Source organism: Megalobrama amblycephala, linkage group LG22 (assembly GCF_018812025.1).
Source record: "Megalobrama amblycephala isolate DHTTF-2021 linkage group LG22, ASM1881202v1, whole genome shotgun sequence".
Classification (NCBI taxonomy): Eukaryota; Metazoa; Chordata; class Actinopteri; order Cypriniformes; family Xenocyprididae; genus Megalobrama; species Megalobrama amblycephala.
Genome location: NC_063065.1, coordinates 31,733,495 through 31,754,721, shown reverse-complemented (window position 1 = coordinate 31,754,721; position 21,227 = coordinate 31,733,495). Strand labels below are relative to the sequence as shown.

Genomic DNA, 21,227 nt, shown 5'->3' with positions numbered 1-21,227 from the left:
TTCAAACAGTATAGAAGAGATTAACGATTAAAAGAAGCAACGCAAGCTTGGAGAAGCCGGTGAAAGCAAGTGTCATAAGGAGGATTTACTGGATTTAGAGCGAGGGGTAATCTGAGAAATGGAGAAAAGAGCCACAGTAGGGCTTTGTTTGATGGCGTTTGCTGAGTTCAGCTGGTTTTTGTGGTTGTTGTGATTAGTGAGCATGATATACTTTTCCTACAAGTATGATTTGAAATCTTCATCAGATCTCTTCCTCAAAAGTATTTGCCAAATGTGATGTTTTTTGGGGGGTTTTGTACTAGTCAAGATGAAAAACCAGGTGGCCTTTATAGCTAACACAGCTAAACTCCAGATTTAACCAGCTAAGATTAACAAACTAAGTTGTTTTTCATTTGAAGATACTTGAACTGTGCAGATCCAGTGTTTTTTCCTGGAAACATCAGGGTGCAGAAGCAGAAAAGTTCCCTTATGAAAAGCTAATGAAAAATGTTCTACGAGTTCCTGTTTCTATTTTTCCTGAAGTGTCTGTGCTGTAATGCCTCATATATAACCAGATAACTGCCACAAACCTGTCAAATGCTTTCCAGATCATTTGTAGACCCTCAGGTTTGGATTTGTACAGCTGGATTTTCTGATTTATATGTGGATGCACACGTGGAGTTCAAACACAAGCTTAAGTTCATCAATCATCAAAGAGCAGCAACAGCAGGTCTCTCGTTAAATACTGAGCAATCAGATTTATGAGGCTAGAAAAGAAATTCATATATATAATCATTTTATAATTAGATCACTCTATTTGAGTATAATGTTTCAAACTCAATTTGTCATTTGGTGGAGCATGTCATGCTTATACCTTTGAGATGTTCCCAGCGACTGTGTAAAGTCATAACGTTTGGACCTTGTCATTCGCAAGTGCACTTAGCTGTAATGTGTAAAACCATAAAACTACAGATGCAGATGGAGCTTGTGATCTAGAGACAGACGCCTCCCTAAACAGAGCAAGAATGAATGAGCACAGGTTGGGTGATGTGGAAAATGAGGCTCATAGGATGCCATAGGCTTCGCAAGGCCTGTTTGTAATTGAGAAGTTCTTGGGAAACCCTCCCAACGTACTCAGGGATTGAAGAAATTTAATCACATGAAGCGCTCCAAGTTATTGCTCCTCCTTAAGCTAGAAAAGCCTTGTTCTTGTATGTGTGTGTGTGTGTGTGTGTAAATCTCCCGGCACAAGCAGATGTGTAAGTGGTTTACTGCTAAGTGTCCCTCAGTGGTGTGTAGTTTTCTCATTTCTGACTTTTCAGAAATTATAATCAGCTGTTGTTACACAGCTGGCACGAGAGAGACCTTTGGATGAAGGATTATTATGTCATTCTTTGGTCGATAATTGGTCAATTGCTGATATTAAAATTCTTTACTATATTGTCTAAATAAATCAAAGTACCCCTATTCTTTCATGTAGTGTGTAATAAAGCTGTTTGTGAGTGTAAACAGTCTGCAAAGTTTTAAAGATTATTGTCTCCTAAAAGAAAGTGATTCTAAACTGCCGAAACGAGTCGTCGGTAATTCAGTCTCACTTCCTGCTGAACCTATGTAGGTTTGTAACTCATTTGCATAATATCCGCCCATTGGCTGCTTTGCCCCGCCCTCATTCACTGTAGTTGTATCTGAGACTGGAAGAGTTTGGTTCGTGTTGTTCATGTCGAGAAGACACTGTTTTCTCCACTTTGATGAGATTGATACGGTAAAACCGACGCCATCGTTACTGTTCGTATCACTGTGAATCAAGTCTGAGGAATCTGAGGAAGAGCTGAGATTATGATATGAGATTATAATGAGTGTTTCCTTTCCAACCAATCACAACAGACTAGGCTGTCTGACCAATCAGAGCAGAGCAGGCTCTCAGAAAGGCGGGGTTTAGAGAGACCGAATGTTCAAACAAAACATTTCAGACACTGAAAGCTGATGCTGCAGTGGATATTATGAGAAAATGATTAAAATTAAGTGAGTGATAGATGATGGTAAAATTAATCTAAATATTAAAATAGGGGAAATTAGCAATCACAATTAAATATACATTATCAACCATTATGATTAAAAAAGTCTGATTGGCCATTAACCAATATAGCACTGAACATACAGGTGCTGGTCATATAATTAGAATATTGTGAAAAAGTTCAGTTTTTTATTGAAAAAATGAAACTTTCATATATTCTAGATTCCCTACATGCAAAGTAAAACATTTCAAAAGTTTTTTTTTAAATTTTGATGATTAGAGCGTACAGCTCATGAAAGTCCAAGATCCAGTATCTCAAAATATTAGAATATTTCCTAAGATCAATCAAAAAATGGATTTGCAAAACAGAAAAGTTCAAGTTCTTTAAAGTATGTTCATTTGTGCACTCAATACTTGGTCGGCAGCACATATTACAGCAAATGATTTGCTCCTAGCACAAATTACAGCATCAGTGAAGTGTGGCATGGAAGTGATCAGCCTGTGGCACTGCTGAGGCACTATTGAGCCTTCAGATCATCTGTATATTGTTGGATCGACTGTTTCTCATCTTTCTCTTGAAAATATCCCATAGATTCAGGTCAGGCATGTTGACTGGCCAGTAAAGCACAGTAATATCATGGTCAGCAAACCACTTGGAAGTGGTTTTTGCACTGTGGGCAGGTGCTAAAGTCCTGCTGGAAAAGGAAATCAGCATCTCCATAAAGCTTTCAGCAGATGGAAGCATAAAGTGCTCCAAAATCTCCTGGAAGATGGCTGCATTGACTTTGCACTTGATAAAACACAATGGACCAACACCAGCAGATGTCATGGCCCCCCAAATCATTACTGACTTCAGAAACTTCCCACTAGACTTCAAGCAGCTTGGATTCTGTGCCTCTCCAGTCTTCCTTCAGACTCTGGGACCATGATTTCAATATGAAATGCAAAATTTACTTTTATCTGTAAAGAGAACTTTCGACCACTGTTCACAGTCCAGTTCTTTTTCTCCTTAGCCCAGGTAAGATGCTTCTGACGTTGTTTCTGTTTCAGAAGTGGCTTGGTAGTCCTTTTCCTGAAGATGTCTGAGTGTGGTGGCTCTTGATGCGCTGACTCCGGCTTCATTCTACTCATTGTGAAGCTCTCCCAAGTGTTTGAATTGGCTTTACTTGACAGTATTCTCAAGCTTGTGGTCATCCCTGTTGCTTGTGCACCTTTCCCTACCCAATTTCTTCCTTCTAGTCAACTTTGCATTTAATATGCTTTGATACATCACTCTGTAAACAGCCACCCCATTCAGTAATGACCTTCTGTGACTTACTCTCTTTGTGGAGGGTGTCAATGATTGTCTCCTGGACCATTGCCAAGTCAGCAGTCTTCCCCATTAGTGTGGTTTCAAAGAACAAGAGATACCCGAAATTTATACTGTAGGGATGGTCATTTAATGAAACTCAAATGTAAATATTCTAATATTTTGAGATACTGGATTTTGGACTTTCATGAGCTGTACGCTCTAATCAACAAATTTAAAAAAAAACTTTTGAAATGTTTTACTTTACATGTAGGGAATCTAGAATATATGAAAGTTTCATTTTTAAAAATAATTTACAATAAAAAAATTAACTTTTTCACAATATTCTAATTATATGACCAGCACCTGTATATTACTTACAGTTGGCTAATTTCTGTTTTGTGTTGTATGAATGGTTTGCAGAGAGAATTTTTATCATCTGTATCATAATTGACCCTTTGCCGGGAGTTTGATTGACAAGCGATCTAACCAATCATAATGCCAAATCCGCCATTTAGTCTGACAAAGCAGTCAGGAGTTAGAAGATTAACCTCGGTGGACTTGAACTTGAAAAATGGTGTGTATTGACGTCTTTCAGCGTTTGAAACAACATTCCTTCTGATGTTCATGCATGTTTATTTGATGCTATAAATGAACTAGTAGGAAGAGATGATCGGTTCACGAGGCGCTATACAGCGATCTGTCACGACACATTAAAGAGCCACAAAACGGTTTTTATTGTTTGAATTTCTTAAAAAAATGTCACAATTTGAAAGCTGGGACTTTGTTTAATATCATAAGTAACCTGCTCGGTCTTGTCTGTCGATGTGTTGTCAGTGTCCTCTTTGCTCTGCGATGTATTTTTCACTGCGTGTGGCGACATGCAACATGTTGGACAAAGCAACAGAACTGGGGGGGGCGGGTCTTTGCGAAGGGTCAATTGTGCAGTGATAAGTGGGTCTGGGATTGATTCATGAAGTATAATCAGTGTGTCTTGGCCCCCTCTATGCTTTTGTAATTTTTTTCAGTCAACTCAGAACTAGGATGACTATCTTCATAAAGAACAGCCTAAAGAATGACAGCTTCACTGCAGCTGAAGATTCTCGCCTCATACATCACTGGAAACGTAACCGTTTTCCCCTGGAAAGGAATATAAGATGTCTGCTTCAGTTTTCATTGTTGCAATTCATGCCAGTTTTGATCCAGCGTTTTTAGGATTTCCTGAAAACTGTCATGCCTGTTACGTAAGATCACAGTCAGTTCCCATTTTCCTTCCATTATTCTTTACAGTTTCTTTTTCTCCTCTTCCTGTTCCTTTGAAAAGCTTCACACTTAAGCTTAAAAGCTTTGCATTTTGGAAACAGGCTTCCAAAGTTGAGAGTAATTTGGGTCCGACTGCTATTCCTATAACAGTTTGTTTCGAGTTTGTGAGCTCACAGCTGCTTAAACACAGCTGTTGGCCGTATAGCCGGAGTGATGTTTACATCAGCTACACCATATACTGCCTCCACCGTGAGCTGCTGGTTCTTCAGCTTTATGTTGGCTGTCAGTGTTTGTATTGATCTGTTTGTCTGTGCATTAGTGGTGCAGTGAGAGTATTCGAGTGCTTTCTGACCCTACATGGCATCGACTGCAACTTTCCTTGGATTTTCCATGATTTCTTTGCCAATGTAAATGACGAGTCAGAAATGAACTCCAGTTTCTTTTGGCTTTCTGAATCACTCTGTCCACAATCCTGAGTGTACTACTGACCTAGAAGGAAACTAATGCTGTATTTATTTTATAAAAGTAGCTTAATTTATTGATATTATCATAATTTCATCATATTATCATTTGTTTTATTTTATAATTTTAAAAAACATTTTTTTCCATGATCTTATCTTGACATTTCTTAAACTCACTGGATTTCATGTAATTCATTCCTTGAATAAGCAAATGCAAGTTTATTAGTATTGTTTAAAAAGTATTTGGCTCATTACCATATTATATCTCTTAAACCTCTCTGTTATGACTGTAACCCAGATTCCCTGAGAAGGGAACGAGACGCTGCGCCAGAATGTTGACACTATGGGAACTAGGGCTGCAACAATAAATCGATGCTTCTTGTTTCGTGGATTGATTCAGAGATTTTCCAAATGCATCGCAGTTCTCTATCAATCTATTCTGAGCTTAGTTTTTAACAGCAGATGGCGCTCTAGGCTAGTTTTTAACCGCACACTCAAGTGCTCATGAAGAAGAGCGCTTGTGCATTCACAGAATCTAAGGGTGCTTCTCAATTCTTATTTGTGCATCCTCGTTTCCTTTCCTCACATCTTAGCTCCACCCTTTCAGGATGCGAGGAAAGGACACAAGGAAAAGATGCGAGGACGGAGGAATTGAATCAAGTGAAATGATATATCCTCGCTCCCTTTAGCGTCACTTCAAAGCGTCATTAGCTGCACTCAAGGGATCTACCCATATGTTGTTAAAGTTGATTATTTAAAAAATATATATAATAAATATTAATAAAGCAAGATGCTCAGTTGAAATATGTAAGATGTAAACTTTAGGAATGAAGTTCAAAATACGTGAGCAGCGATATACTGTTATTGAACATCTGACGGCGCCCACAGTGCCTCATTTCATCAGAAGCACAAATTAATTTTCTACTATAAAGCGTCTATCCAGTGTGTTCATGTTTCCACCTGCGGAGATCTTACCTCGACGGACTCAACAGATGAAATGAGTCAGAAGAGTTCCACATGAAAGAAGGCGGAGCCTCAGCACACACCACTATCTTTACGGACCAATGGTAGTACAAAGGTGTTTTGCAGCTGGAGCGAACTTTTCCTGAGTGTTCGCACTTTGTTTTGGCCTGATTTTGTTCGAAATGACGACACATCAGTTCATTCTTCAATTTCGTTTCAAGTATATCAGGGCCTTCAGAAAGGTTAATTCCAGGACCTCGACGCCTTGGTGTGGAGGTCTGCAAAGATCGGCAGGCCTCGACATGGGGGTTGCGATTTACTAGGCAGGAAGCACTTATAATGACACACTTCCTGCTTCTCAGCCGGCCAGTCGATGTTTAACTTGGCCACGGCACAAGTCACAAACTCCCTCATAAGCAGGAAAGAAAGCAGGTGAGTGAAGTCACCTTTATTTATATAGCACTTTTTACAATGCAGATTGATTCAAAGCAGCTTTACAGTCAAAGCAGGGACATAATTTTGAATCCTCAAACTCAAATTGTAGGTCTTAAACTTTTAGTCTCATGTCTCTTGGTCAAGACTTTCAAAATTCCTCTAAAAAATCCCCCAAATTCTCCTTTATTTTATCACTTTATAAGCAAGAAATTACATGTTTGTACCTGTCAGTGTCTGAACTGAGAATCAGAAATGACCGAGGGCATGATATCTGCGTCACCTGATCTTCTTCTAGACTGAGATGGAAGTGCATTTATCTTCCATTATTAGCCCTGGACTCTGGAGCTTGACAGGATTTCCAATAAAGGAGACGCTACAGAGATCTGGAGAGTGTTAGGGCAGAGGATTGTGTTTGAAAACTGATGTTACTGTTTTAATCCAGAAGGCTTGATTTAGCCGGGTAGTGGCTACTGACCGGCCTGTGGAACGCTGGCCTGCAGTCTCAGCATTCAGGATGGAGACGCTGCTTCTGTTTCTTGAAAATTTGTACAAGAATGTGCAGCTCGAGGAGTGTCCGTCTGCTGCTAACATGTCCTTCATGTCCAACATTGATAATAATCATTAATGTTTCTCGAACATCAGATCAGCATATTAGAATGATTTCTGAAGGATCATGTGACACTGAAGACTGGAGTAATGATGCTGAAAATTCAGCTTTGATCACAGGAATAAATTACACTTTACTATATATTCATAGAAAACAGTGTTTTACATTGGAATAATATTTCACTGTATTTTTAATCAAATAAACTCAGCCTTGGTGAGCAGAAGAGACTTCTTTCAGAAACATTTAAAATGATTTTCACTCCATACATGATTTTGGCAGGACTGCCCTGTGGTTTCCCTCAGATCAAGCTAATATTAGTGCAGCGACCCTGGCTCAGGTATAAACAGATCTTAGTGGAATGATTTCTCTGTGGATCTGAAGGGAGTCGTGACAGATCCACATAATGAACAGAGAAACAGATGTGCACTAATCAGCCGTGTCTGATGTCCTGCCGTCAGCGCCTCGTCGTGTGCCACAGTAAACACGCTCCCTTTAATTCCACAGCATCTGTATTATTTCGGTTCCTCAGCGGCTGATATCGGTCTATTGTCTTCTTTTTACTCTGTCTCCGTACACAGCTGGCGGTCAATTAATCAGAAACTTGGAGGAAACTGAATCTGACTCGAGAGATGGTTTGTAGTTTTAGCAAAGGATCAGAACAACTGCAGTATTGCTAAAAAAGAGGATCTTCTGCCAAACGTTATCAATCATCATCAGTCATAACAAACAGATACAGAATCTCCTGCTTCCTCTGTCACAATGATTTCATTTTATTAAGTCACTGTATTAGAAATAATAATTGTTTATTTGGTCAGGGGCACCATGCATATATATATTTTTATTATAAATGTAAACCTGATTGTGTGATTTCTTGTGTAGTCTTTCTCTTTACTATTGAAGCTTGTTTCTGTCACTGAATAAAAAATAAAAAGGTATAATTGTGACTTTTTATCTCACAGTTCTGACTTTTTTCTCCCAATTGCAGGTTTACATCTTAAAATTCATACTTTGTTCCTCAAAATTGCGTGATATAAGGTCGCAATTGCAAGTTATAAAGTCAGAATTGCGAGATATAAAGTCAGAATTGCGTGTTATAAAGTCAGAATTGCGAGTTATAAAGTCAGAATTGCGAGTTATAAAGTCAGAATTGCGAGATATAAAGTCAGAATTGCGAGATATAAAGTCAGAATTGCGAGATATAAAGTCAGAATTGCGAGATATAAAGTCAGAATTGCGAGATATAAAGTCAGAATTGCGAGTTATAAAGTCAGAATTGCGAGTTATAAAGTCAGAATTGCGAGATATAAAGTCGGAATTGCGTGTTATAAAGTCGGAATTGCGAGTTATAAAGTCAGAATTGCGAGTTATAAAGTCAGAATTGCGAGATATAAAGTCAGAATTGCGAGATATAAAGTCAGAATTGCGAGTTATAAAGTCAGAATTGCGAGATATAAAGTCGGAATTGCGTGTTATAAAGTCGGAATTGCGAGTTATAAAGTCAGAATTGCGAGTTATAAAGTCAGAATTGCGAGTTATAAAGTCAGAATTGCGAGATATAAAGTCGGAATTGCGTGTTATAAAGTCGGAATTGCGAGTTATAAAGTCAGAATTGCGAGTTATAAAGTCAGAATTGCGAGATATAAAGTCAGAATTGCGAGATATATATAGTCAGAATTGCGAGATATAAAGTCAGAATTGCGAGATATAAAGAATTGCGAGATATAAAGAATTGCGAGATATAAAGTCAGAATTGCGAGATATAAAGAATTGCGAGATATAAAGTCAGAATTGCGAGATATAAAGTCAGAATTGCTAGTTATAAAGTCAGAATTGCGAGATATAAAGTCAGAATTGCGAGTTATAAAGTCAGAATTGCGAGTTATAAAGAATTGCGAGATATAAAGTCAGAATTGCGAGATATAAAGTCAGAATTGCGAGTTATAAAGAATTGCGAGATATAAAGTCAGAATTGCGAGTTATAAAGTCAGAATTGCGAGATATAAAGTCAGAATTGCGAGATATAAAGTCAGAATTGCGAGATATAAAGTCAGAATTGCGAGATATAAAGTCAGAATTGCTAGTTATAAAGTCAGAATTGCGAGATATAAAGTCAGAATTGCGAGTTATAAAGTCAGAATTGCGAGTTATAAAGTCAGAATTGCGAGATATAAAGTCAGAATTGCGAGATATAAAGTCAGAATTGCGAGATATAAAGTCAGAATTGCGAGTTATAAAGTCAGAATTGCGAGTTATAAAGTCAGAATTGCGAGATATAAAGTCGGAATTGCGTGTTATAAAGTCGGAATTGCGAGTTATAAAGTCAGAATTGTGAGTTATAAAGTCAGAATTGCGAGATATAAAGTCAGAATTGCGAGATATAAAGTCAGAATTGCGAGTTATAAAGTCAGAATTGCGAGATATAAAGTCGGAATTGCGTGTTATAAAGTCGGAATTGCGAGTTATAAAGTCAGAATTGCGAGTTATAAAGTCAGAATTGCGAGTTATAAAGTCAGAATTGCGAGATATAAAGTCGGAATTGCGTGTTATAAAGTCGGAATTGCGAGTTATAAAGTCAGAATTGCGAGTTATAAAGTCAGAATTGCGAGATATAAAGTCAGAATTGCGAGATATATATAGTCAGAATTGCGAGATATAAAGTCAGAATTGCGAGATATAAAGAATTGCGAGATATAAAGAATTGCGAGATATAAAGTCAGAATTGCGAGATATAAAGAATTGCGAGATATAAAGTCAGAATTGCGAGATATAAAGTCAGAATTGCTAGTTATAAAGTCAGAATTGCGAGATATAAAGTCAGAATTGCGAGTTATAAAGTCAGAATTGCGAGTTATAAAGAATTGCGAGATATAAAGTCATAATTGCGAGTTATAAAGAATTGCGAGATATAAAGTCAGAATTGCGAGATATAAAGAATTGCGAGATATAAAGTCAGAATTGTGAGATATAAAGTCAGAATTGCGAGATATAAAGAATTGCGAGATATAAAGTGAGAATTGCGAGATATAAAGTCAGAATTGCGAGATATAAAGAATTGCGAGATATAAAGTGAGAATTGCGAGATATAAAGAATTGCGAGATATAAAGTCAGAATTGCGAGATATAAACTCGCAACAAGATGCTCTTCAGATTGCACTTGTGATTGTGTGGCGTTCACACTGATTCACACGCTTGTGCCGATCTCATCAGTTCTGCTGCTGGTCCAGTGGTCATGTGATGTGAGTGACTGTCCATCTTTTCCTCAGTTAAAGGCCATTTATTTATCAGAATGGCACAGTTCTGCACAGAACTGCCATTCAGTGAATGATTTCACATCTAATGAACACAAAGTGTGTTATTATTCCATACGACAGCAGACGTCATAAATGACATTTCAGGAGGCGTTGTTTTGCAGGAACTGTTAAACTTTGCAATATTTTCCAAAATTTGACTCTCATTCATGGTTCTAGAAAAAAATACCCTAGACTTAAACTGGTACTTTTGATTTGGGCCACGATAACAACCATCCAGAAGAGTAGCAACCACATAAAATCTATTAGCAACTGCATATCAACGACCCTGGCAACCACCTGATATAATGTCAGCAATACATTTACTTCAGAAAATATGAAAATAATTAGCATTCTCATTCGCACTTCCAGGCAAAAGCATTACACCAATTGATACTGAAAGGGCACTTGATAAAATCGTAGGATTTGTGATGCACTAAAAATGGATAAATATGTCAAAACTGCTATTTCTATGAAAGGGAAGACTTTTCTTCTCTATTATGATGTATATCCCAGTGAAATGCTTCTGGAACAAGAACAAATGTTGGGCGGGGCTTAATTTTGCCGTTGGGGAATTGATTGGATAGTTGTGGTTTGCTATTGGTAGATCTCATGTGAGTGACAGGTTGCTCCGCCCTCGTCATCAGAGAAGAGAAGAGATGCTGATGCTCAGTGCTTTGTGTGAACTTATTAGTGGATACTTTATTATCAGTCTCTGAGAAACAAAATATTTCAGAACTGCTAGTTCATTAGATTAGGACGTCATTCAATGATGTCATTTAACAACTTTTCATTTTTCATGAGTTTTACTGTTGATATTCTGTAACTGTTGCTAATTTATGACGCAGTCATGATAAAGCAGAGGCCATATGGAACATGTGTGGTGAATTAGTTTGCTCTCCTAGTAATGTTATTATGTGAAAGTTCATTGAAACTCAAGGCTGACTGGGGCTTCATTGAGCTCCTCGCTGGAAAAGTCAACCTCAGCAATGTATAAAACCACAGACATCCCAGAATGCATGCTTGTTTATGCCTTGGTGGTAGAAATGAAAGCTGTGTGTGTTTGTTCTTTAGCCCTGTAGTAGTACAGTGTGTGATTGAAATGTCATTGCAGCCAATCATTTCACAGATTTTACAGCATCTGTAATCTGTGATACTAGTTCTTTGAATTAGTACTAGAATTTGTTCAAATAATCATAATCTTTGACCATAACACTTTCACAGATTCCCTACTGAACACACTCTGAAATCAAAGGCCGCTGGAAGGAAATCCACTGTTTGTGTCTGGATTAAAGTGGGTGAAGAAGGGAAATGCTGGTAAATGGCAGATATTTCTGGTTGGCATCGACTCTTGAGCTGGTTTATGAAGGGAGTGGCAGAAGTTCATAATTGTTCAGACTGTGATAAGGCCGATTTGGCTTCGTCTCTCTGTGTCCTGAAGCGAAGGTCAGCATTGCTAAACCCATAATAAACAGTATGATTCGCCAAGTTTTACCAAAAACATATGCTGTTTTGCTCGTTGGACTTTATTCACTTATTTTATATGCTATACTAACTCATGAATTGTTTGTTATACATTTGGTGTTCATCAAGTGACAATCCTCACAGATGACGGAAGGCACGTCCTTCATTCAGCTCGAGGCTCATGGGAACGCTCTATCGATTCAGGGCACTGAATAATGACTTAACACTCCTCCCAAAATCAGCTGGTTTGCCAAATTGAATACCTCATTTTGGACTGCTGAGATCCCTTCATTCTGCTGCCTTTGCTCATTTCCACTGTCACTTCATATACTGTAATGCGCTCCAGAAAATCACTACTGGGAGCCATGATGAGCACCATGATGATCAGCATCATCAGCTCGCCTGGTGGTTTTGAGTCCTGTGGTCATGTGATAAACACATCTGCACACAGACAGGCCTTCAACCTTTGGTCCATTCCACGGAAAACATTCCAAAGAAGCAATAATGTGCTCCTTGTTACTCATCCTGACATTGACCTCGACACACTGAGAGCTCAATAACTTAAACCTTCATCCATTCATCCAGAAGCCTTGGATTGTCCGATCCTCAGGCCACTCAGCTGTCGGCACATCTGCTCTGGAGTCACCTCTCTGTTCATAAAAGTGCAATAAATACTCAAATGTCTTTATACTTGCTAAGTGTTTCCACTAGTTGCACAACACACTAGTGAAACTGGGAACATCTATAGAGTCTTTGATTCATGAACAGCCAAATTTGCGCATGTCAGTAAATTATGAACAGATTGTTGGTGTCATTATTGAGTGTTTACAACACTGACCTGACTAAAAATTTAACATAACCTTTCAAGTGCACATCATAATGCCTTTTAACTCCTCTTCATAAAAAGAAAAATAATTTTTACAGTGTATATAATCTTTCACACGTGTCTTACATCTTACGTCTTTACTCTCCACAATCCAATCAACAACTGACAGATAAATGTTCTGCCCTACATGTTTGAACTTCCAAACAATAATCCTGAACATGATATCTGACCTGCAAAGTCCTTTCTCATCTAAACGTACCGTTCCCTCATGCTTCTCACTGGTGTATATAGTTGTGTTGGAGTCGAGATCCCAACCTTGATTGGAATCCTGGTTTCAAGCGGGCGTCAGCTCCACCCTGCAGATGTTGAGTCCAGCGACAGTCTCTGAGCTGAAATTCAGCATTTGTGTTGTTGACTAACAACATGAACAATGTTGGATAAAATGTCTAGGCCTATATGTGTTCCTGTGTGCACACTGCGTCTGATCATATACAAGTTGATTACAAGACTCTTCAGTGACCGTAACCAAAGTTGGATTTGGTGTCAATGAGGTCCCATTGCCAGCTTTCTGACTTCATAGTCTCTTTATTGCTTTTATTTAGCCCAGCTGCAGTGAAATCTTGTGTATAAACACTGACTTATAAATTTGTGTTTAGATTGTTTTATATCATTAATTAAAACAGTCTTAACAATAGCTGTTTCCATCCAAACTACAACACATTTACCGAATAAATCCCTCAAAACCTCAGGTGACTGCCCTCAGATGATAACTATCCAGCGGACCAACTCAAATGTTGGTTTGGTCGTTCTGAAACTCCTGAGCCAAAGTCTGTCATCAGAATGATTTGGTTTAATTCCCTCCAGAAGCGTCTCACATGATTGCGTTCCCAAACACCAGCATCCGAATGCAAAAGAATGTGACAGCTTTTTTTGTGTTTCATCACTCTGAGATGCAACTCGTTTATGATGGAGGGAAAAAGAGCCAGATTGCGGCAACATCCATTTTTATTCTGATATTTTGCACCAATATCCCAGGAAGTGGCGATTTTGTTCAAACCAAATATTCCAATTTTGTGCATAAGTTTGCCGCTTTGGATGGAAACATAGCTAATGAACCTGAAATGGGAAATTCCTTAACTCCATTTGGGACAGAATGCTTTTTGAGATGAGCTAAACTGGCATTAGTATACTTTAGCATTAGTAGAAACCCATAGTTCTACCTTTAAGTTGTAGTGTGAGTTAGACAGCAGTGGTGGATCTTAATTTGGGCTGTTGTGTGCCCTCAAGGTACAAGTCCAAATTTACAGGCACGTTCTTCGCAGCAGTTCTATTAGCCCACGCTAACAGCTTCCAGATGATTGTGTCTCGTTACAGAGCTTGCAATTGTTTGTGCAGGTCTCCTCGACTCTAATCAAGACCATATGTGTGGATCCAGGTCTTCAGCAGTGACGAGGACTTATGATTCAAGCATCTGCTGATAAGGCTTTAGTTTGATGTGCTCGGGTTGTTAGTTAAATGTAAATGATGCTGATCTGTGATTAGCGCAGGGTCTGGTACATTAGTTCTGGTCATACGGGGCTGTTTTGGTTTCTCATCTGCAAAGGAAACAGAGAGTTCTTTCCTCGAAACAGAAGCCGATTGATGTTTAGGGGAATGAAGATGTAGGACCTGCAGGGAGGCCTGGAGGGAGTTTACAACCCCGGATAAAGTGTGTGTGGTAATAAAACTGCAGGACTGTTGGCTGCCTCTCAGCACATAAACAGGAAAATGCATGGAGTGAGTATAATTTTGAGATGAATTAGCTGGACTGAGACTTTGAAGAAATGCTAGAGAAGGAAAGATACTTTTACACAGGAGCTTATAATAATGTATCTTATTTTGTTTTGTAAAGCATGCATTGTCTGTGGATGGGATCGGAAAAGCTGGAGTCAAACTCTGATTCCTCAAGCAAATTTAGCTCAAACAAGCACCACAGCTCAACATATTCACCTAGGCTTATTATTTTATTTCTCTAGACATGTTTTCACTGGCTCATGTGGCTTGAGGTTGTAGAATGGCCTTGTATTAATATGTTATTTGCTCTCGGTCTGTTTCTGTGCAGAAAGCGGCTCTAGCGGGCAGCTGGACCTGACGGAGCTCATCGGTGTGCCGTTGCCTCCTTCGGTCGCCTTCATCACTGGCTTCGAGGGCTTCCCTGCGTACAGCTTCGGACCGGATGCTAACGTGGGCCGCCTCACTCGCTCCTTCATCCCCGACCCGTTCTTCCGCGACTTCGCCATCATCGTCACGGCCAAACCCATCACTCGGCGTGGAGGAGTCCTGTTCGCCATCACTGACGCGCTGCAGAAGATCGTTCAGCTGGGAGTGGCGCTGGCACCGGTGGAGGATGGATCGCAGCGTGTGGTTCTTTACTACAGCGAACCCGGCGACGCGCACACACAAGAGGCGGCTTCGTTCAAGATGAGTGAGCTGACGGGACGATGGGCCAGATTTACACTGGCCGTTCAGGGAGAAGAGGTGAAGCTGTACATGGACTGTGAGGAGCACCATCGCGTGGCCTTCCGCAGGAGTCATGACAGACTCTCCTTCCAGCCCAGCTCCGGCATCTTCATCGGGAATGCTGGAGGAACTCGGCTTGAGCGATTCGTGGTGAGTTTCTACCTGATGGCTTTTGTTGGGAAGGAGTATTTACACACCAGTTCTGATCCAAACTCTCGCCTTTAGAGCTGCAGCTTAAGTGACTGTTTGGTTATTTGAAGCACTTGTTTTAGGTATAAATCTCTGAGTGGAAAGCACTAGAAACTCAACTAAACACTCACGGTTGATTTTGGCAACACTTCACAATAAGGTTTCATTTGTTAACATTAGTTAACTACATTAGTTAACATGAACTAACAATAAAAAAAATATATCTTAGCTAATATGATTTTCAACATTTACTATTATATTAGTCACAAAAATTATCACTAAATCAAAAGTTTACATTGTTTAATGGATCTGAACTGACATGAACTAATGGCATCTTCTGCCCCCTGGTGATTTATCCATGCTTTTTGTTTAACCATTACATTTTTATGAAATAAAAACATATACATATTTAAATTGGAAACTGATCGTCTCAGGTTATGCATGTAACCATGGTTTGAGGGAATGAGACGCTGCTTCATATTACGACACTTCGGCGAATCCCTTCAGCGTAAGCACTCCTGAAGCACGTGTGCAACTTAGTCCAATTCTGATCGGTGCAACGTCATCCCGTGACGTGTGCTGGCGGAATGCAGAATCTATAAAAGGAGCCAGCATCACAGGTGTTTTAGACATCTGATCGACTGAAGCAAGCCACTCCCGTATTACGACACTTTCGGGGATGATATACCCACGTTGCCATGTTGACAAAATGCCTGTCCTAGTGTGAAGCAATTAAGGTACAGCTCAGGACATGAGCACTTGGGACCCCGGAGTGGCCGGCAGGTCCAGGCTATAGAACCTTATAAAGGTGTGCGGGGAGGACCACCCCGCTGCGTGACATATATCTTGGAGGGATGCCCCCTGCAGGAAAGCCTTAGAAGATGCCATACTTCGTGTGGATTGTGCTCTGAGAGGCAGAGGTGAAGGCAGCCTGTGCACCTTGTAAGCCTTGACAATCCACCTGCTTATAGTAGGTTTGGTAGGTTTGGGCCTGAAGCATACCAACAAGTGATACATTTTTCTCCATTGAGAGGTCCTTCTTACATACACCTCTAGGTGCCCTAACAGGGCAGAGTAATTGTAGCTTCTCATGATCAGCCGACACATGAGGAGGAAGAAAGGTCTTAAGGACTACAGACCGGGCCACATTAGTGGGTACTTTAGGTACATAACCAGGTCTCGGGTACAAAATAGCTTTGACTCCAACCGGAGCAAACTCCAGACAGGATGGGGCAACCGAAAGAGCTTGTAAGTCTCCAACTCTCTTAAGGGATGTGATCGCTAACAGAAACACCATCGTTAAAGCCATACATTTGTCAGATGCCGTGTCCAACGGGTCAAAGGGTGCCAAGGATAACTTTTCCAAAACTACAGTCAGATCCCAGGTTGGAAATCTGACTTGAGCCGTAGGCCTCATCCTCAAGGAGGTACCAAGGAGGAAACGAGTCATAAGATGAGTCTCCCTAAAGATGATGATCTAATGGTGCGTGAGTGGCAGATATGGCCGCCATGTACAACTTAAATGTGGATGTTGAAAGACCAGCAGATAAACGGTCTTGGAAGAACTCCAGCACTGAAGCCACCGGGCAGTTAACTGGGTCAAATAGACACCTCCTTCCCCATAAAGTGAATACTCTCTATTTCAGAGCATAAAGTTTCCTTGTGGAGGGAGCTCTAGAATTGAGTATAGTCTCTACTACCGCAGCAGAGAGACCTGTGTTTAGGAGCTGATCCCCCTCAAGGGCTAGACCCACAGTTTCCACATCTCCGGCCGAGGGTGAAATATCGAGCCTCCTACCTGTGTTCGGAGGTCCCTCCTGATGGGAATCTCCCATGGGAGGCCATCTGAGAGGGCTACCAGTCCTGAAAACAAAACTCGGGCCAGCCAGTACGGCCACTGTGCCAGGCCCCACACCTTCACCCTCGTCTAAGTCCCTCAACAGGTCGGCCTGATATGCCTATAAGGTCTGACCTGCTGCCATATACGCCTTGCCCACCAGTGATGATGTTATGTGGCAAGTCTTGGTGGGCAATGTCAGGGCTTTCAGGGATGACGCAGCATCAGGGGATAGATAAGATGCCAACATCTCTTCAACCCTGTTCTCCTTGAGTCCCTCGATAGAGGAATAATTATGAAGCGTGGGACTCGAAAGCCTGGATGAATATGGATTCTGGCATATGGACCCTGGCATTATGAACCGTGGGACTCGAAAGCCTGAATGAATATGGATTTTTCCAGGATCTTGCGGCTCCACCTCAGTGTGGAGATCCTGAAAGAATGGCAAACATTGAACTTGAGGTTGTGGAGCTGATTAAAGGAAGCACTGGAGTACACATGGCACGAGCGACAACCTCCACTAGCTCCTCAAACTGCGGTGATTGGGCTGGCGAGTCACCCAAATCACTCGCTTTGATACTGGATTTGTATCATTATTACATGAGATATTTTTGGATAGAACAAGCTTAAATATTAAATGTATTTAATGCCCTGGTTTGGCTGCTTACGAGGTTTGGAACAAAGCTAAAATGTTTAATGATCATATCTGTCTGTCTAACATCACTAACTAACCCGTTAGAGGCTGTTGAACTTAATGCAGCTTCTTCATAGCAGATCCTGTAGTGTAGACTGGCTTGTGTCTGATTATCTTTAAACTGAACTTCCTCACTGTGTAATACTATAAACCACAATAAACTTACATAGCACATTAAACAGTTTATTACAGGAATGTTGGGATGATCATGGTTGTGCATGGTTGTTTTTTTCATAAAGGAAAACAATAATTGACATGCATGGTCTCTAAACCAATGAAAGTGCATACATTAACACAAGCAGTTCAAGATACGTCATGACACAGATGTGCCATATAACCGTCGCCGCTCACAGCAGAGATGCCAAGACATTGATTTGTGGCTCGTTCACATTCTGAACAACATTGGACAACATCAGCCTCGCCACAAGACCGACAACGTGGCAGTCTTATACGACTGGAGACATGAGAATTGACTTGTATTTTAATTTTTTTCCCCTCTTTGGATCCTAAAGTGCATGAATTTATGTTTTCCCCCTGTCCTCTTCTCTCAAAAAGGAAGAAAACACTTTTAAAGGATAGTTCATTCAAAACAGAACTTCTTCAGTTACTCTGATCATGTTGTTTCAAACTTGTATGACTTTCTTCCTTACATAAAACACAAAAGAAGATGTTTAGCACAGTGTCCAAGCTGCTCTTTTCCATGCAATGCAAGTATACAGTGACTAGGGACAGAAAATGGATAATTCACCTTAGATCTTGGAAATAAATCAAAGGATTTTGGTTGCTAGTGCAGTGCGCTTGCAGAGAGACTCCGCCCACACGCTCTTCTGATTGGCTGTGAGTTTTGATTGATTTGGTTGCGAGTGCAGTGCGTTTGCAGAGAGACTCCACCCACATGTTCTTCTAATTGGCTGTGAGGTTTGATTGATTTGGTTGCGAGTGCAGTGCGCTTGCAGAGAGACTCCGCCCACACACTGTTCTGATTGGCTGTGAGTTTTGATTGATTTGGTTGCGAGTGCAGTGCGTTTGCATAGAGACTCCGCCCACACACTGTTCTGATTGGCTGTGAGTTTTGATCGATTTGGTTGCGAGTGCAGTGCGTTTGCATAGAGACTCCGCCCACACGCTCTTCTGATTGGCTGTGAGTTTTGATTGATTTGGTTGCGAGTGCAGTGCGTTTGCATAGAGACCCCGCCCACACTCTCTTCTGATTGGCTGTGAGTTTTGATCGATTTGGTTGCGAGTGCAGTGCGCTTGCAGAGAGACTCTGCCCACACGCTCTTCTGATTGGCTGTGAGTTTTGATCGATTTGGTTGCGAGTGCAGTGCGTTTGCAGAGAGACTCCGCCCACACGCTCTTCTGATTGGCTGTGAGTTTTGATTGATTTGGTTGCGAGTGCAGTGCGTTTGCATAGAGACCCCGCCCACACACTCTTCTGATTGGCTGTGAGTTTTGATTGATTTGGTTGCGAGTGCAGTGCGTTTGCAGAGAGACTCCGCCCACACGCTCTTCTGATTGGCTGTGAGTTTTGATTGATTTGGTTGCGAGTGCAGTGTGTTTGCATAGAGACTCCGCCCACACTATCTCTTAATTGGCTGTGAGTTTTGATTGATTTGGTCGCGGCACATAGTCTTGCATCTGGTTTGGTCAGACAGATTGTTTGTTGCTGGAATCACATCACGTCTAATTAAGACACAGTATTAGATAAAGCAAAACAGTAACTAGACATAGGAAGGACTTCATCCATCAGTCCGTTTTTGGCTAGAAACATCTACAATGTGCACCAGACTTCATGCCGGTAGTCAAAAATCTTGCTTTGGAGATTAAAAAATGCATAACAGTTGTGTTAAGTGGTTGCAAAATGCGATCTTTCATTCTTTTTTGTTGACCAGATGAATATGTTTGGAAACGAGGCCAGACACACGGCTGTCTCACTGTAGTTCAGTGTACATGCCAAGAGACAGAACACACACACACACACACACACACACACACACACACACACACACACACACACACACACACACACACACACACACAGCAGGATTGGCCTACTCTTAGAGTTTATAAATCAGACTGCATTAGCTGTGCTGTGTCGATGTTTCATAGCTCTGATGCAGTCGTTGGCCGAACACATCTTCATCTCCGCATCATGTGTTCATAGAATGTCAGTTCTCAATCTGCTGTGGAATATACATTGTTTCCAGTACATTTTATATCACTTAAAAATGTTTCAAACCTAACTTTATGTTTGGTTTTATGTTTCCTGTTTCCATTTGATGTTTTATATTCAGTTATTTGGAGTATTTTAAGGCCTATAAGGCTTTATTTTGATGGTCCTATGAGTAACTTTGCAACTACCTGTCAACTTATTCTACAAATCCGAACCCTAACCTAACAGTCTAATGAGAGTTAGTAAACATGTTGGTGTGACGTTACTTATGGTCAACAGAATGCCTAAAGGGGACCTTCGAAATAAAGTGTTACTGCGCATCTTTATTGCATCATGTCTGGCAAGGACACATTTACTTGAGAAATTGTGACTATTGGTGCAGAATTTCTGTCTAGGTTTGTAGTGTTTTGCTTTGCAGAAACATCCTGTCATTACATGTTTCTACCCGGATGTGAGACTTAGATGCTTTTCGTCTAATGGAATGGATGTTTTCCATCTTTTGTTTAGAGTTAATCAGTTTAGTGGCCGATTTTTTTCTGTGGATCGGAGTGCTTTACTGTTTATACACAAATACTCCAGCAACAGAGACACAAACAAGCACATGTGTGTGTGTGGCCGGCCGGCCGGAGTGAGACTGTTGAGTGTGTGGATGTAAGTTGCATTTGCTGAGTCAACATTGCAGGCTGTTCATCTGTCCGTCTGAATAAACGAGTGTTTGACAGCAATGGCTCGTACAGCTGCAGTCCGTCTGTAAAACAGTTTCACGTGACACTATAAATACATCATCCAATCACTTGAACTGTAGTTTTTTTGTTTTATGTTCACAAAATTACAGAACACTGAAAGAATTTAAATTATTAAGTGAAAACCTTTTAATCTGAGCAATTCTAAGTTCACTCTTTGAGAAGACTGCTGGAGATGAACTTTTGAGAGACACTATTTGAAGCTTTCCCAAAAGTAGATTTTACTGGTTTTTTTAACCAGTTACAAAACCCTGTGATGAAACATCAGAGAGTCAGAAACTCACTGTCGTAATGATGGAGTGTGTTGCTTCTTATCTCTGGAACTGGATTCTCCTGCTTTATGGAGATAATCATGGGAACATTTGCTTGCTCTCATTCGGTTCTCCTGTTTCATCAGGCAAACACATTAGAATGAGTCTGAAACTGAAAACGACACTTTCAATAGAAGAAGATAGCAGAGCTGATCAGATGTTTGAATGAATGATCTCAATGTTCTCTGAGTCCG

The 21,227-nt window shown here is 40.5% G+C and overlaps 1 protein-coding gene across 8 annotated transcripts in view; it reads left to right on the top strand.

Annotated features, from left to right (window-relative positions):
- The window catches only part of col15a1a (collagen, type XV, alpha 1a), an 81,081-nt gene that overhangs the window by 15,882 nt on the left and 43,972 nt on the right, over positions 1 to 21,227 (top strand). For 6 of the 8 annotated variants that reach the window (XM_048174359.1, XM_048174357.1, XM_048174354.1 and 3 more), the window contains exon 3: positions 14,689 to 15,236. In XM_048174359.1, the coding sequence (XP_048030316.1) occupies positions 14,689 to 15,236 (548 nt within the window). Of the gene's footprint in view, positions 1 to 6,206; positions 6,211 to 14,688; positions 15,237 to 21,227 lie in introns of all 8 variants that reach the window. The other 2 variants (XM_048174356.1, XM_048174355.1) reach the window with 1 other exon arrangement.